At 39.2% G+C, this 18,557-nt stretch overlaps 1 protein-coding gene across 4 annotated transcripts in view; it reads left to right on the forward strand.

The window, feature by feature from the left end:
• Positions 1-389: 389 nt before the first annotated feature.
• The window catches only part of spryd3 (SPRY domain containing 3), a 212,470-nt gene continuing 194,302 nt past the window's right edge, over positions 390-18,557 (forward strand). For 2 of the 4 annotated variants that reach the window (XM_073071068.1, XM_073071071.1), the window contains exons 1-2: positions 437-526; positions 10,177-10,322. In XM_073071068.1, the coding sequence (XP_072927169.1) occupies positions 10,195-10,322 (128 nt within the window). In that variant the 5' untranslated portion in view covers positions 437-526; positions 10,177-10,194. Of the gene's footprint in view, positions 527-10,176; positions 10,323-18,557 lie in introns of all 4 variants that reach the window. The other 2 variants (XM_073071069.1, XM_073071070.1) reach the window with 2 other exon arrangements.

Genomic DNA, 18,557 nt, shown 5'->3' on the forward strand with positions numbered 1-18,557 from the left:
ATCATCAGTCCATTCACTATTAGAAAAGCTGCAAGCGCTTCATGGAGCTTTCATTGATTTAGTGTTTCCAATATTGTCGGAGGCTGACAACTCTCAACTCACAGAGACTTACAGATACTTTCACCTGCTCACGCACATCCATAGCTTTTGCAGAAACAAGCCTACGAACGACACAGTTATTCCTAACCCAACTTAACCTGTCACCACGGAGCCAACTATGATACACGCCTCCAAGACTCAAAGCGTGAAGCTGTGACGTAGAAATACACGGACGCAGAGCACTCGACTCCGAGGCTGGACCGGTGCGTGTTCAGCTCTCCTCCTACCGACTCGCCTGATTGCTCCGTCTGCTGTCATTTACTTCACTCTGCCAACTCTGTTTGGCTGAAGGCAGTGCCAATCAAAAGCTTTGTGCTGAGTTTCCGCTTCCCTGTGAAGTTTTTGCTAGAGGTGCGTCATATAGTTACTGGGGTTAGAAAGGGAGTCTTTGCCGGCTGCTATAAGGGAGTTTACACAGAAAGCCCAGGTAGGGTGTTTGTTGTCTGAATGGGGAGCCTTGCGTGATGAACCGCTTCACGTTTTCAGTGAGGGCAATTGGACAATATGCATGGGCGGGTGGGGATGAACTTCAAAGTGTAAAACCGGTTTCCAGGCATGGCAGCAAAGACTAATGGCGCGCCGCACTTCATTGCAACCACTTCTGAACTTGTGACAGGCCATGGTAAAGCAGAAGAATAGTTGTCTGGTTAGGGGGAGAAGATTACTGTGCCTTATTAAAAGGAGGATCGCTCTGTTCGTGAAATACTTAACCCTACTCCAGAACCTTATTATTACTCAAACTTGCCTGTTCCCTCCTTTTACACTCAATTTACACTCATTAAGTGTTTCCAGGTCAGTTTGAGTACCGCAGTTAAGATGCAACATAAACTGAGCTGGACCAGCAAGTCTCATTATAACCACCTTGGGCTCATTCAGCTGACAGTGGAATTCCCTCCTCCCCCAGCACTGCATCCTGATGTGGCTTCTCTGATTTTGAGACAGTTGAATCAATAAAGCATTGCAGCAGTTGCTGCTGACACATCAGTTTTGTTCATCATTAATATTTTGAGATAATTGACTTGAGCCTGAAAATGCCCCAGGCAGTCACACTAATAGTGGCTAGTCAGCTTTCATGTGGATTGGAAGAAAGTATTTTTAACTTGATGCTTATAATGCCAGCTTGAATTAACTTGTGGCACACATGTTGTAAGTCAGAAGGTTAAGCTGATGCCCTACTTATAGCTTGCTACTCAGTCCTGAAGAAGTGCTGTATTAGTGGAGATATGATAGTTGATGCAGTATGTTAAATTCATCTTGTTCCAATTATATAGAGCCCTGGTGAAATTGGAATGGAATGCTGTGTGCAGCTCTAGTGTCCTTGTGCTGGAGAATGGCAACAACATTCTACTAAATTGATTCCTAGAGTGCAGGATGAGATCGTCCCCTAAAGAAGAAATGAAGCAGGTTGGGCTTGTATGTTTTTGGCTTGAGAAGAATGAGAGGCAATCACATTGAAACATACAAAATTCTTCCAGACCTTACAGCAAAACATGGGAATGATGCCTTGTTTGGGTGTGGTGTCTTGAACCTGGGATCACAGTCTCAGAATAAGTGGTCACCTATTCAGGACAGATAAGAAATTTCTTCACCCAGAGTTTCTCCACTACATCTGTGAATCTTTGGAATTTACTAGTTTAGGGGCTTGTAGAAGCTCAGATGCTGGAGATGCATTGATCTGTAGATCTTAAGGGAATCAATGGATATCAGTAAATTGCAAGAAAGTGGTGCTGGGATAGAAGATCAGTCATGATATTACTGAATACTGGAGTAGACATGAGAGGGCTGAACAGCCTACTTCTGTTTTTAATGTTTTTTAACCATGGTTTTGTCTGTTCCAGAGATTTCAAGATTTCAAAAAGGGAGGCCTTTCCTGGTTGATGCTGGTGACTAATCATTTTCTGCGAGGGGGGGGGGTGTTGAGACTGTTTTTCACTTTATATGTCAGTGATATGGATGTTGGAATTGAAGGCTTTGTGTCAAAGTTTGCAGACAATGCCAAGTCCGGTGAAGAGGCATGTAGTGTTAAGGAAATGTAGAGTCTGCAGAAGGATTTAGACAGATTAGGAAAATGGCAGATGGAATACAGTGTATGGTCATGCACTTTGGTAGAAGGAATAAAGACATAGACTGTTTTCTAATTGGGGAGCAAATTCAGAAATCAGAGGTGCAAAGGGATTTGGGAGTCCTCATGCATGATTCCTTAAAGGTTAACTTGCAGGTGAGTTGGTGGTCAGGAAGGTAAATGCAATGTTAGTGTTCATTTTGAGAGGACTAGAATATAAAGCCTCAGCATTACTTCCTTGCTTTTATAAGGCATTTGTCAGACTGCACATGTAGTATTGTGAGCAGTTTTGGGTCCCTTATCCAAGCAGGGATGTGCTGGCATTGGAGAAGGTCCAGAGGAGGTTCACGAGAATGATTCTGGGAATGAAGGGAATGAAATTGCATGAAGAGCATTTGATGACTCTGGGTCTATACTCATTGAAGTTTAGAAGAATAAGAGGGGAACTTGTTGAGACCTATTGAATATTGAAAGGCCTAAATAGAGTGGATGTAAAGATAATATTTCCTATAGTGGAGGACCCTAGGATCAGAGGGCACAGCTTCATGATACAAGAATGTCCCTTTAGAACAGAGATGAGTTGGAATTTCTTTAGCCAGTGGATAATGAATCTGTGGAATTCATTGCCACAGATGGCTGTAGAGGCCAAGTCATTGGGTATGTTTAAAATGTATGTTGAACGGTTCTCAATTAGTAAGGGTGTCAGATGTTACAGGGAGAGGGTGGAGAATGGGATTGAAAGGGATAATAAATCAGTCATGATGGAATGGCAGAGCAGACTGGATGGGCTGAATAGCCTTCTTCTGCTCCTATGTCTTATGGGTTTGTATAGAAAATCCCATGGGGGTTGGTGCAAAAGAACAGGGAATTCTTGCCTGACATTCATGCTTGGCCAACACCATTCATTTGACCTAGCTAAATTAGCTGTCAAATTCTAATGGATCCATTGATTCTGAAATATTTTGGGGCACCCTAAGGATGAATGAAAGTTCTATGCAAATGCAAAATCTTTTGATTGTGAGTAAATGAATACTACTGAAAAGGATAGTTTGAAGTACTAATCCCATTACTTAAGATTGTTCAGGTGCTTCAACAACTCAGGAGTTTATTCTTGTGCAACCTCCTTGAGCAGCACTGGCTAGTGGTATTACATTTGTTTGGTTAGATAGTGTATAATTCATTGGCACTGGCTAGCAGTGAGGTTATGTGTGATTTGCACAGATGGCAGTGAGAATTGGGATTGTGTGTACGGTCAAAGATAGTTGACCTCATGGAGAGAAAATAATGTGATCTGTCGCCAATATATCTCTCAATATGGGTACATTTTTCAATCTTGGTGAATTGTTAAAATAAGGCAATAGGGTTACTCAGAAGTTTATATTCAAGGCACATCCCCTCATTAAAAGTGCTCTAAGTTAGATTACCTCAGTGCAGAGGGAAATTGCTTGACTTTTCCTTGTGATTTTATTTGCATTTATGTCACTATGACTTGGAATATTTGACCAATTTTTAAGCAGACAGGCTAGTTTATTTAAAGGGTTGTTTGCTGTACTGAGAGTACTTGGTGTGCCATTCTGTAACTTCAAAATAGTTTTTGAAATTATTTCTAGGGATAAAAAGCAAACAAAGATTTGTACGTTCAGCACCTTTTATGTTCTCTGAATACTCCAGAAAGCCTTAACAGACAATTAAATACTTGTGAAGTGTAATTGCACTACTTCAATATCGAAAGCTCTCACTAGCACAGGGGTTGTGAACCATTTTATGCCGTGGACCAATACCATTAAGCAAGGGGGCCGTGGACCCCAGTTAGGGACCTTCTGCGCTAACATCAATGTGGTAATGATCGTTTTCATAATGATTATGCGCCATGTATAAAGATAAAGGGTGCAGAGCTGACTGCAACAAATGCAGAGGAATAGTTGCTCAGTATTGCCAACATGGTATTTACAAGCACACAACTTAAAACTTGTTTTTGCTGAAAAGGTCTCACCTGATAGCAAGTGTGGCTTGAGGGCTGGATATTCCACGTGATATGTCCTTTACATTCTGATTGACGGGGAAAGAAAACATGAACACCAGGTACCTCTAGATTAACATTTGTTGGTTGACCACAGAAGGCTTTTAAACATGGTGAGCAGGAATGGCATCTCCAAAATCCTGTTGAATGTTAGCTTGGAACAAGTGCTTACCTTGTTAAAAAAGTTGAAGGCAATCATCCAATGTGAGAATAAGCAATCATCTGAAACACAAGACTTTAAATGATAGAATCTTGATTTTAAAAAATATACTGTTGGAGGAACTCAGCAAGTCTGACTACATCTGCAGAGGGAAATGGATAGTCGCTGTTTTGGGTTGAAGCCCTACATCTGGACTGGATATCATCTGAGTTAAGCTGACACTAATGTGAAACAACGTTTGGATTCAGTGCCTGCCAACTTTGGCTTCTTCACTCTTCTTCTGAAGTTTTTTTTAAAAACAATCATTTTGATGTGCTAATTGGTTTGAGGACAGATGGCAGCTTGTTCAATGCCACATGCCTTTCAGAGAAAAAGGCATGTTAGCCAGTTCACTATCTGGCATCGGCTCTTCATGGGTTATGCTGCATTCGCCTCTAAAGTCACTTGATGAATTACAGATTGTGATGTTCAAGTTCTGTATTGCATGAACCAACTTTGGCATAGTAATTAATATCAAGAAAATAGTTGGAGTGTCAAAAGTACTACTCCTTTACCAGAAACCTACATCAGTTATGAAGGATGAGGCAATGTGGATCACTACTATTACTTAAATTTGTCTTACCAACTCATTTAGGTTTGATGGACAACAAGATGGGAAAATAGAAAAAGCTTATATCTGTCAACATTGGCAAGCTTAATTTGTATATGAGGAACAGCAAGCTACTAATGCTGAACACAGGCTTATCAGTGTTGTGTCCTTCCCCCTCCCTCTTTTACTATTCCCCAGTCCGGCTTCCGTCTTACTGTTTCTCTTCTCACTTGCCCATCACTTCCCTCTGGTACCTCTCCTTGCCTTTTTCCCATATGATCCAATGTCCTATCAGATTCCTCCTTCAACCTTTACTTCTTGCACTTATCACCTTTCAGCTTCTTGTTTCATCTCTTCTCCCCCCCACCTATCCACTCACTCGCCTTCCCCGTCATCTGGATTCAACTATCACCTGCCAGCTTGCACTTCTTCCCCTCCCCAACTTCCTTTTTCTGGATTCTTCCCCCTTCCCTTCCAGTCATGCTGAAGGGCCTTGAGCTGAAACACTAGCTGTTTATTCCACTACATAGATGCTGCCTGACCTGCTGAGTTCCTCCAGCATTTTCTACAATGTTCCTCTGTATCTTTATTTGTGGCTATGAGAGCTCTGTCATGTACTCCAAGCAGAAGTGGTAATTGGATAGCTTGAACTTTTTCCTCCTTAGAAATATTCTTGGAGTCACTCAAAGCTAATGGTGAAATCCTTGGGAAGACCGGACTAAAATCTATAGACCATGCTGGACATAATCAGACTGGGACAATGGACTACATGCATTAAGATGATCTGCCAAAGCCTGTGCTCTGACCAACTGAAGAACAGCCCATGATGACAAGGAAGGCCAAAGCTCTAACAAAATGATTAAGGTCATTAAAAATTCAGCATTCCCTTGGAAAATTAGAAGGATCTTGCCCAGATCACTGTGAAGAACTACCAGAGGGGCCCAGACTATGACCCATAGGTGAGCGAGAAGTAGAGTATGCTCCAACCTCCTTGCAACAAATGGACCACTTGCCATTGTGGGAAAGCTTGTTGGTCTCACACTGTTATTGCTGTGAACCACCTGACTGGTGATAGTCGCATCTCCCTTCATCTATTTAATTGAATGGACTTCCATGTCAGTGGCAGTTGGGAATCTTCAAATACAGGATGTGAAGATAGACAGCAAGATATATTTTGATAGGCTGTGAATTGATAGATTAAAGGCTAAACTGAAACTAATGGGAGGCATGTAATGAAACTAGATCTATGATCTGAAATAAAAACAAGAATGTAGAAAATTATAAAGATAGGAATTATAGCATCTTTCATGACTTGAAGCATCTGAAGATATTTTAGACCATTTGATATAGGAGCAGAATTGGGCCATTTGACCTATTGAGTCTGCTCCACCATTTGATCATGGGTGATTTGTTTTCCTTCTCAACCCCATTCTCCTGCTTTCTTCCATAATCTTTGATGCATTTACTAATCAAGAACCTATCAAATTCCACTTTTAATATACCCAGTGACTTGCCTGCCGCAGACATCTGTGGCGTTGAATTCCAAAGATTCACCATCTTCTGGCTAACAAAATTCCTCCTTATCTCTGCTAAAGGATGTCCTTGTATTCTGAGGCTATGCCCTATGGTCCTAGACTGCAACTGTTTGCTGTTGATTTAAGTGCTTTTGTACAGTTGATGAGAACATTAGAGTGGACTGTATGCCCCCTTAGGCCTGCTGTGCCATTCATTAATATTGTGGTTGATTTGTCTACCTCAGCATGAATTTCCCTGCACTATTCTCATATCCCTTAATGTCTAGAAATCTGTTGATCTGTTTTGAATGAACACAATGATAAAGCTTGCACAGTCCTCGTTGGATAGAGAATTCCTAATAATTCACCACCTCTGAGTAAAGAAATTTCTCTGTGTTTGTCTTAAATGACAGACTCCTTATTTTCAGACTGAGAGCTCTGGTTCTGCACTTCTCAGCCAGGAGAAATATAATGGGGAGATGCAGCCACCAAGTTGTGATCAGTAGTGAATTAAAAGAAATGTTTGAAAGTTTGTTTGAGGGATAAACCAAACAGCTGACACAGACATAATGGGTTGAATAGACTCCTGCTCTGTTTCATTCATTGATCAGCATGGTAAAGACATTAGTAGAAGACTCATAGGCTGATGGTCCTTGATTTATTGTTTCACCTAAAACTTTGTCTCTAGACAGGGGGTGGTTATTAAGACAAAGCTGTGACATCAAAGGAGATTAAAATGGCTACTGAATAAAGAATTTATCCATAGTTATAAGATTATCAAAAATGAAAATTGTGCAGAAACTGTAATACTTACATTCAAAAGGAACCAGTTAGTTTCTACAGCCCTTTGGGTGAACTGGAGTCCCAGTCTCTATCCTGCAGTTGTAGCTATGGGAATTATAAATTTGGTGTGGTTGAATTTCTAGTCAATGTTGACACCCCCTCCCTGCCCAGGATATTGATGGTTGAGGACTTGACAATGTTAGTGCTGTCCTTCATCAGAGATAGGAGATTAGGCTCTCTCTTTTGGAATTTGTCATTGCCTGGCACGTGTCCCTTATCAGCTCGTGTGCTGCTTCACTTGCTGTAGGATTGTGAATAGAATTGAACATTATAAGAGAACAACCCCACTTCTGCCCATGAATTTGGAATTAAGGTCATTAATGAATCAGTTGATGATGGTTGGGTCTTGGAATTTGACGAACCCCTCCAGTGATGCCCTGTGGTTGACCTCTAACAGTCACAACCATCTTCCTTTGTGCAAGTTGTGACTCTAGTGAAAGGCAAGTTTTCTGTTTGCATATTGACTTCAACTTTACCTAGCTGCCTTGATGATAAATGTAGTCAAATGCTACTTTAGTATCAAGGACAATCACTGTGACTATTTAATGAGGCCTTTGGTAAGGTCTGAGCCCATATATTTTTAGTGACTCCCAAACTATGCATTGGTGAGCAGGTTATTGGTCCATGCATGATAGCAATGCTTGTGATACCGTTTATCAATTTGCTGATGATTGAGAATAGACATATTGTTAGAATAGCTTTTGCAGAGGACATGTGGTCAGTTTGAAGGAGTGAACCTGAGTTTCTGGTTACCCACTACTTTAATTCTTCATCCCACGCCCATGCAAATGTCTTTGGCCTTCTACACTATTACGTAGTAGCTCAACACAAGATTGAGGAGCTATGCCCCATCTACTCTCTGGGCATGTTGCAGCCTTTTGGACTGTATCGAATTTGGATAACATGCTCGTTGATACAGTGTGCATCAGAACTGGCCATTTATAACCTCATTATGGCTATATTTTTCTTTCTCTTTTTGTATAGTTTGGCCTAATAGGTGTGTCTTAGCCTTTTTATTAGCAATACATTGCACAGTGAGTGGCGGGGTGGAGCTGCATCTCTACCAAAGGGGGTGTAAGGTGCTCCTTCCCTCTGCTAGCCTGTAGGTCACCTTTGGGCAAGGTGTAGACCTGCTTAGCCTCCCCACCCGATCAGGGTTATGTGAAGCCATGGGAGCAGGTGGTGGATGGTTGTATGAGCAGCTGGTGCACATCACAAGTCCTGGTTCTGTGACCACTGACACCAGGCAGACAATCTCTGAAGAGTATCGATAAAGACAATCTCTGTAAAGACACTGCCCAGCAAAAGGCAATGGCAAAACACTTCTGTAGAAACATTTGCCAAGACCAATCATGGTCATGTAAAGGCCATGATTGCCTACATTATATGACACAGCACATAATGAATGAACATTGCACAAAGTAAATGCTCTCTTCATCTTTTTGGTCTTGCCAAAAGCAAAAATATCAGAGATTTTCCCTTTGTTCTACCCCACCTACTCTGAAAACTTTTCTCCCTTTCCCAGTTCTGACGAAGGGTCCTAAAACTGAAAGGCTAACTCTTTCTCGTTGTGGATTTGCTCCCTGACTTGTGTTTATAGTGATTCTGCTTTTATTTTGATCTCATCTGTTGGTTGTGTGATCACTTAGCTCTGAATATTGTATGCCCTGAGGGATACTGGTACAGGGACTGAAGTGTCACTTACATCAGCATTTCAAAAAGAGAGTGAAAGAATACTGGGATATGGAATGAGCAATTCACAGTAGTGCTGGGATTGCACTTTTTGGGGCTTTGTGCTCTGTATCAGTATTAGTGAAGTATGGGTAGCAGAACACATTCCCAATGTTTCTGATCTGTTAAGTTAAAGTGTTAATCTGTTAGTTAAAGTTAAGGTTAAAGTCTGTCCCGAACCTTATAGGCTCATCAGGCCAGTGCTTATGCTGGTTTCTGTGGCGTGAAGCGACTGAGAGTACAAAACACCCCCCCCCCCCCCCCCGGATAGGACACCAGTTTATCGTGAGGTTAACCCCCAGCATTTTGCGGGTACCCATTTTCAGCTGGATGGACTGGAGCAGTGTGTGGTTAAGTGCCTTGCTGAAGGACACAACACGCTGCCTTGGCTGGGGCTCGAACTCACGACCTTCACTAGTCCAACGCCTTAACCACTTGGCCACATGCCACACTGTTTTGCAGTAGGCACTCATTAAATACTCAAGATGGGGAGTGGTCAATGGGGACAGAAGAACAGACCAGATAGATCTGCTGATGGGAGAGGATTGACTTGAATGTACACACTTCTGTCTTCCAAAGAGTGCCAGTTTTGTCTGAGTTATTTTGCATTGTAGATTTATCCCATTGCTGCTTGTGGATGTCTGAGAGGAAGTTTAAGCTGAATTAAAGTCAGCTTTGTCATTGGGATATCAGTGAGTAAATGTTTTCACATCTGTGCCTTGCTGGATTTTTATTTTGGAAAATGGTAGCTGTGTAAGATTCAGTTTTAGAACCTCTCCTGTTTTTACATATTAGTTAACAATATTTGTATAATGGCATGCTTGGAGATGTTAAAATTTTCTACTCAATAGTTAAATATTCTCATCTATAATTCAGCTGCCCAGATTGATAACTGTTTCTTGTCTATAGAGGGTTGAGATGCAATAATATCAGTCAAGGGATATATAAACCACTAAATTGCCGAACACATCCAATTAAATGATCTGCTACATCAATGAAGCTCCCTTCAACTGAAGTTGAATTCAAAATCCAAATGTCAACTTCCCTGCCAGGCTTGTTTGGAACATGGCCCGGGTTGGAGCTCCAGCTTAAGGCAGCTGAGTTAGATCTAAAAGTCTGCAGTTTGAAATTGACCCTGAATATTTCTTTGGTCTGTAGGATCAGTAGTCGCAGGAAATGGACGACTTCAACTTGCACTACAGGTTCCTAAATTGGAGGAGAAGAATAAGGGAAATAAGAGAAGTACGCGCAGTTCGCCATCAAGAGAGGTACAAGCGCATTCTTGTTGATGGAGACATATTGAGGTAATGTTTCTGTGCTACAGCTTCAGTGTTCCGCTTAACTGTGTGTGTGTGTCTGTCTGTCTCTCCGTGGTAATGCTTCCATAATCTATGCTAGAAAGTTTGACCCAGTATGCATTCTAGGCATTTGAAATGTTGCTGTAAACTCTGTGGCTTTTATTAGAATGGGGTAAATATGCTTGCTCTTTTTCCTTGAAACTGGATTTAATCCAAATTATTTACATTTCTTCATCCCTTCTTGCAACCACTGCTTTCTGTTGTGTTCTGCCAGAGATGGCCCTACTGGGGTACCCAGTGTATTGGCAAGCTGTTTTGCTGTGCCGTACTAAGAAGAGTTTCTGCAGATGAAAAATTAACAAGAATCACAGAAGGGTAATAAAAGGTGGATTATCACTAAAGTCGCATGTAAATTGCCTTGAGATCCAATGAAATGGAGGGTTGAAAGTGACTCAGAAAATGGTTCAGAAAAGAGTTTTGCTTGATGGGCTACTTCGACCAGTACTGAGGAAAGAGCATGCTGGTCAAGCTTCACTTGATATGAACTGGGACCAGTACTCTGGCAAAATGAATGACTAAGGCTGCAAATAGGAGTGGGTGGGGTGAATGGATTGATCTGGGAATATACTGATTTCAGATGGGAATAAGTTTAGAATGTTAGAGAATGATGCAGTTTAGTGAAATGCGAAATTACACCCAGGTTGTGAAATGAATTGCTAGTGTGTATCATGGTAAAGGTTTCATTGTAAATAAGGTCAAACTGGGCTAAAAAGATAAATCAGAATTAACACGATATGAATTAGCACATGTAAAAATGGATGGGTTCAATATCCTCAGGTAGTTGCAAGGTGACCAAGGTTGGGTATCTGAAAGTAACATTTTGAAAAAATTGGCAGAATGGATTAGGAGGAGCGGGGGTAGCTTTGATAACAAAGGATGTCAGTAATGAGAAAGCTTCCTGACTTGATAGCTTGGGAAGTAGAAACCATTTGGGTGAAAAGAAATAACAAGGGTCAGAAAACACTAGTGGGAGTAATTGATAGGTTAGCTATTAGTACTTGTACTATGGGCAGGGTAATAATCAGGAAATAAAGGTCGGGCTCTCACGACCAGACTATATAACAGTTTCTTCCCCCAAGCTATCAGACTCCTCAATATCCGAAGCCTGGACTGACACCTTGCCTTACTGTCCTGTTTGTTTTTTATTGTAATGCCTGCACTGTTTTTGTGCACTTTATGCAGTCCAGTGTAGGTCTATAGTCTAGTGTAGCTTTCTCTGTTGTTTTTTTTTATTACGTAGTTCAGTCAAGTTTTTTGTACTGTGTCATGTAACACCATGGTCCTGAAAAATGTTGTCTCATTTTTACTATGCACTGTACCAGCACTTATGGTCGAAATGACAATAAAAGTTGACTTGACTTTTTCAAAAAAAAGGTAATTCAATAATTAGTGAATTTAACCTTCACATAAACTAGGGAAATGAAATCAATAAAGGTGGTCTTGAGGATGAATTCATGGAATGCATTTTAAATGGTTTTCGCCAGTCATTCCTTGGAATAACTGAGGATAGGCTAGTTTAGATCTGGTCCTGTCAATGGGACAAAATTAATTAGTAATCTTGTATTAAAGGAATCTCAATTTCAGAGTTATAATTTGGAAAAAATTTTAAGTCTTAAAGGCATACAGTACTGTGCAAAAGTCTTACATGCTCTAGATTTTTAATAAGTTTTGTTTTTGTTTTCTGTATTATTGTCAGTAGAATTGAACAAATTTTAAATTTCCAAACATTCATTTAACAAAAAATTAAATATTACAGAGAATTTTTTGTATTTCATTAAAGGAAGTAACATATTAAATAATCACTTTTCAAATAAAACCTTGATAACTTTGTTGGTATATAGACCAGTGCATGATAACAAACAGAATTCTAATGATCAATGATATGATGAGTTGAATGAACTTAACTGAACAGGACTTCCGGTAAGATGGCAATTGTTTAGTCGCTTCAAACTTTTGCTCCGTTACATTTCTTACCTTCGCACTATGTGTCTCCCTTTTTAAACCTTCGTTATTCTATCTGTTTTTTCTTATCTGCCTGCGAATACGTCTATCTTACAATGGCTACAAAAAATTCTAAATCCGGGAAAAAAGAAACTCCCACGTCTTTGTCTGCTGAGATTCTCTCTATCCTGGAACAGAATCGACAAGATATTTTAACTGATGTCAAGACTGAAGTTAGAGCCTCTATCAGTCAGCTGGAGTCAAAATTGGATCAGATTAATGCCAGAGTGGATGATGAAGCCGAACATTTATCTCGCATCGACCTAACCTCTGAAGATTTAAAACACCACGTTCAGCATTTGGAAACTCTCTGTTCCAACTTAATGGAGCAAAACAGCAAACTTATTTCCAAAATGGCGGATCTCGAAAATCGGAGCAGGTGCTGCAATCTGCGAATTCTCAGTTTGCCAGAGGCCACTGAAACGGGTTCCCCCGTTGAATTTTTCTCTTTTCTCTGTGAGATTTTCGGGAAAGAATTTCTCCCGACTCCACCTGAGCTAGAAAGAGCTCACAGAATTTATGTCCCTCGAGCTGTTTTGGGTTCTAGAGCACGACCAGTTATCCTGTGTTTCCATCGTTATCAGGTGAAAAATCGTTTGATTATGGAGGCACGTCGAAGAGGCACGCTGACTTTCCGAAATAATACCATTCGTATCGTGGAAGACTATGCTCCCCAGGTTCTGAAGATGCGTGCCGAGTTCAAAGGCGTTATGAAAGAGCTCTTTAATCGTGGATTCAAACCTTCCCTTCGCAATCCTGCCGATCTTCGAATTACGCTTACTACTGGAGAATATAAGTGGTTTAAGTCAGTTAGAGAGGCTGAGATGTTTGTTGGAAATCTTCCAGCCATCTTGACTTCTTTGGACCCGGTTTGACTTTTTAAAATGGCTGATGAGTATTTCTTGAATTAAAGTCTTTTTTGCGAACTCAGACTCTATTTGAATAATTTAGTCCTTAACTACTGAGAACCTAAGGGTTTTAGTTGGTCTCTCCTTGGACTTGGTGTGATTTTCTTAAATAGATGATTTAAATTAATGTTTTCCTGTGGACTTAGATTTCATTTGTGTAATTTAGTTTACTTTTGAATAACTAACTATAGAGAACTACAAATGGTCTTAATTTATTTGGGAGGCTTAGAGTTTTTTATTGAAGGTCTCTCTGTCAATTTACTGTATAAGACCTGCCTTTTTTTTTTAAAACGGCTGATATGTACTCTCTTTAAATATAGAATTTCCCCCTTTTTTTTCCCTTTACCTTTTTTTTTCAATTTTTCATAGTTTCTCGTGGGTAGATTAGTTCTTGATTACTATTTTGTATTAAGTTTTATATTCTTTCTGATGAAGTTGTTCCTATTTGTAATTTTGATTTGTAGTGCATAAATTAGTATCTGCTATATTATTTACACGGAGCTTATGTTAATGTTACGGAACTGGAAGTTGGTTTTTGGGGTGTCCTATTTTCTGTAGAGCTAGCTGCTTTTTTGGGTAGCCATCTAGTTTTGGGTTGTGAGGGTGGGGTGGATTCTCCAGTACCAACACTATCTATTGTTTTTTTTGTTTTTCCTTGTTATCCAGGACATGTCTATGTCCTGATTTTATTGATTTATGTTTATATTTTTGCTTCCAAACTGTTATTGCAATGTTTGATCTTATATATGCCTACTGCCTTTTATGTCTTAACAATTGATAATGGTTAGTCCATTGAAATTTGTGAGCTGGAATGTAAAGGGATTGAATCATCCTGTTTAAAAAAAAAAAAAAAAAAGAAAGGTCTTCTCCCATATTAAGCAACTTAAAGCTGACATTGCTTTCCTCCAAGAAACTCATATTCGTAGTTTCGATAATTCTCAGCTTATGTCAGAGTGGGTGGGTCAGCATTTTCATTCATCCTTCCCGGCCAAAGCTAGGGGGGTTTCCATTCTTATCAACTCAAATGTTCCTTTTGAACTCCATAGTAAGATATCTGACACAAATGGCCGTTTTATTATTGTTTCTGGCAAATTATATAATACTAAGGTAGTAATAGCTAACCTGTATGCTCCCAATTCTGACGATGTTAATTTTTTTGAATGCTTTTTTTCCTCATTACCAGATCTGAACCTATATTCTCTTATATTGGGTGGCGACTTTAACTGCTGGTTAGACCCAACTTTGGATCGATCGTCCCCTGTTACTAGATTACCTACTAAATCTGCTTTAGCTATTCTCTCTTTTCTTTCTAACTATGGTATCTCTGATATATGGCGTTTCCTTCATCCTACTGAGAGAGATTATTCCTTTTTTTCACATGTTCATCATACCTTTACTAGAATTGACTATTTCTTAATTGATAATCAACCTATTTCATTTGTTCATTCTTGTGACTATCAGAGTATACTGATCTCTGATCATGCCCCAGTCACTTTGTCTCTAAATTTTCCTGGTCTCCCTCAAAGGAATAAACATTGGCGCTTTAACCGGACTTTATTATCGGATGATGATTTTGTAAAATTTATTAAGGACCAGATAACTTTTTTCCTAAATACTAATACGTCATCTGAAATTTCATCCCAGATTGTCTGGGATGCTATGAAAGCATATTTGAGGGGCCAAATAATTTCATATACAGCGAATCTTAATAGAAAGTCCCGTTCAGAGCGATTAGACCTGATTAATCAGATTAAAGAATTAGATCAATTATATGCTCAGACTAAAAACCCCGAATTATATAAGAAGCGTGTAGAACTCCAAACTAAATTTGACCTTCTCTCTACTCAACCAGTTGAACGTCAACTTCTTGAAAGTAAGAGTCGCTTTTATATTCATGGTGATAAATCTGGCAAGTTTCTAGTTAGTCAGTTGAGACGTTCTAAAGCTAAACAACATATTACAAAGATCCGGAAGGAGAACGGGGATATTACATCAAATCACTCAGAAATTAATGACTTATTTAAGAATTTTTATTCTCGGCTTTATTCCTCCGAATCCCTGAATGAGAATATTTCTGTTGATTTTTTTTTAAAATAGCTTGAATATTCCTTCGATTTCATCTGATTCTAAAGCAAAACTTAATGAGCCTGTACCATTAGAAGTATCTTTTGCAATCTCTGCACTGTCGTCAGGCAAATCTCCTGGTCCTGATGGGTTCCCCATAGAATTTTATAAATCATTCTCTTCACTTCTTTCACCTCAGTTACTCTCAGTACTATCTGATTCGTTTAATTATGGTAAATTGCCACCCTCATTTAATGAGGCATGTATTATTTTATTTAAAAAGGGCAAAGATCCAACAGAGTGCTCCTCTTGCAGGCCGATTTCTTTGCCTAATGTTGATGTTAAAATTTTGGCCAAAGTTTTGGCTCATAGATTAGAAACTGTTATACCCTCTATTTCTGATGATCAAACTGGTTTTATTAAAAATCGTCTTCCCTTTTTTAACATACGGCGTTTATTTAATATTTTATACTCACCTTCAACTGGGACTTCTGAATGCGTTATCTCTCTCGATGCGGAGAAAGCGTTTCATCGTATAGAGTGGAACTACCTCTTTGCGGTTTTAGAAAAATTTGACCTCGGTCAAAGTTTTATCTCTTGGATCAAATTACTATATCTATGTTCTACTGCCTCTGTTTTGACTAATTCTCAGCAATCCCAGTTATTTAACCTTAAACGTGGCATCTGTCAAGGATGCTCTTTAAGTCCCTTTCTTTTTGATTTGGCTGTAGAGCCTCTGGCGATTGCATTCCGAAGCTGTCCTGAATTGACCGGGATCTGGAGGGGGGGTGTTGAGCATAAAGTTTCCCTTTATGCTGATGATCTATTACTTTTTCTTTCAAATCCGTCCACATCCTTACCTCCAATGTTTTCACTTCTTGATCAATTTAGCCAGTTCTCTGGCTATAAACTTAATTTACATAAGAGTGAACTTTTTCCAATTAATAAAGAAGCACAAGTATTAGTATTTCGTGACCTCCCCTTTAAAGTAGTTGATAATCAATTTACCTATCTTGGTATTACAGTTACAAGGAATTTTAAGGATCTTTTTCGTGAAAATTTTGCCAATCTTTTGTACTCTACAAAACAGAGTTTGTCACAATGGTCACCTTTATCTATGTCCTTGGTAGATCGTGTTAATGTTATTAAAATGTATGTTCTCCCTAAATTTTTATACTTATTTCAATCTATTCCAATTTTTATTTCTAAAACCTTTTTTGATTCCTTAGACTCTATTATTTTGTCCTGTCTGTGGAAGGGTAAGCGTTCCAGAATTAACAAAACTTACCTTCAAAAATCTAAAAAAGAGGGCGGCATGGCCTTACCTAATTTCCGTCTATACTACTGGGCAGCTAACATTCGTTGTCTTATCTTCTGGTCTTTTTTCCATAGCCAGTCTGACCGCCCTAAATGGGTAGCAATGGAGCTGAATTCCACTAAGGATCTATCTATCTCTGCACTTCTTGGATCTGCACTCCCTAGTAGTTTGTCTAGACTAATTGTTAATCCTCTTGTTAGACATACTCTGCGAATATGGGCCCAGTTTAGGAAATTTTATGGTTTCTATGGTTTTTCCCTTTCTAGTCCTATTTTACATAATCATCTTTTTCTACCTTCTATGCATGATTCAACATTTTATAATTGGTATAGAAAGGGCATTAGGTATTTTGAAGATCTTTTCATTGATAATCGCTTCGCATCTTTTCAACAGTTCTCTGCTAAGTTTAATCTACCTAATGCCCATTTCTTTAGATATCTCCAAATTAGACACTTCATTAATCCTTTATTACCCAACTTCCCTGAGATGCCCGAGAAAAATGCTATGGACTTGTTTCTTTCTATTAATCCATTGTGTAAAGGTTTAATATCTTTTATTCATGATAAATTAGTATCCTTACAGTGCGCCCCTTTGGATAAAATCAGAATGGCTTGGGAGCATGACTTAAATATCCCTTTATCTGATGAGGTTTGGGACTCGATTCTCAAGTCGGTTAACTCAACTTCTCTTTGTGCTCGCCACTGTCTTTTACAGTTTAAGATTGTTCATAGGGCTCATATGTCCAAATCTAAATTATCTCGATTTTATCCTAATATTAGTCCTCTTTGTGATAAATGCAAAAGTGGCGAGGCTTCTCTCATTCATATGTACTGGACCTGTCGTAGTCTAGAGAAATTTTGAAGGGATGTTTTCTTAACTTTATCCTGTATTCTGAATCGCCACTTAGAACCTAACCCTTTAATTGTTCTTTTTGGTTTCTTGGCTGAGACAGATATATGTTTGAGTTTGACTAAACGTCAAATATTATCTTTTGCTTCTCTCCTGGCTAGACGTCTAATTCTTTTTAGATGGAGAGATGTTGCCCCACCCACGCACGCTCAATGGCTTAACGATATTATGTCCTGTTTAGATCTTGAAAAAATTCATTACTCAATTCTTAATTCGGACATAAAGTTTCATAAGGTCTGGGGACCTTTTATTGAGTATTTTCATAACTTTCCTTTTGACTAAGTTTCTTTTTCAGTTCCTTGCTTTCAGCTTTTTTTTTGGTAGTAGGCATTATTATCTTCTGTTTTTAATTGTATTTACAGTTTTGGGTGTTTGTTCTGATTTATATTTCCTAAATTTTGCTCTGGTTGGTCTGGAGTTTTTTTCTTGCGGGGGTTGGGGTGGACACTAACTTTACACGACTTCAATTTGGGTGCTTTTTCAATTATTATATTCTGTATTATATTACTATTGTATGTTTATCTTGCACTGTATTAATTTCCTATTTCGTTCTTGGGGTTTTTTTTGTAGTGTTGTAGAAAATGCATTAAAAAATCAATTAAAAAAAAATGAACAGAAATGGGTGTCAAAGGAATCAAATTGGGCAAAAGGCTACCAAACTAAAAGGTGAGGGTGTGGCAGATGTGACAGTTTAACCTTCAAATCATCAATTCTTACACCTGGGCAAGAGTGAGCACAGCAACAAGACACAAGGTGGTCATCCAGCATCAGCAAGGTCTCTCCCAAGTAGAAATTTCAGGGCAGACAGGAGTTTCAAGATGTGCTGTTCAAGCTTTTCTAAAGAAACACAAGAGAAACGGGCAAGGTTGAGGACTAGAAACGCAGTGGTCAGCCTCAGAAACTGAGTGAGGTAGATGAGAGATGCATCAAACTGATGTCCCTTCTAAACTGGAAGAAGCCATTCCTCTGGAGTGGAAACAA

Source organism: Hemitrygon akajei, chromosome 18 (genome assembly GCF_048418815.1).
Source record: "Hemitrygon akajei chromosome 18, sHemAka1.3, whole genome shotgun sequence".
NCBI lineage: Eukaryota > Metazoa > Chordata > Chondrichthyes > Myliobatiformes > Dasyatidae > Hemitrygon > Hemitrygon akajei.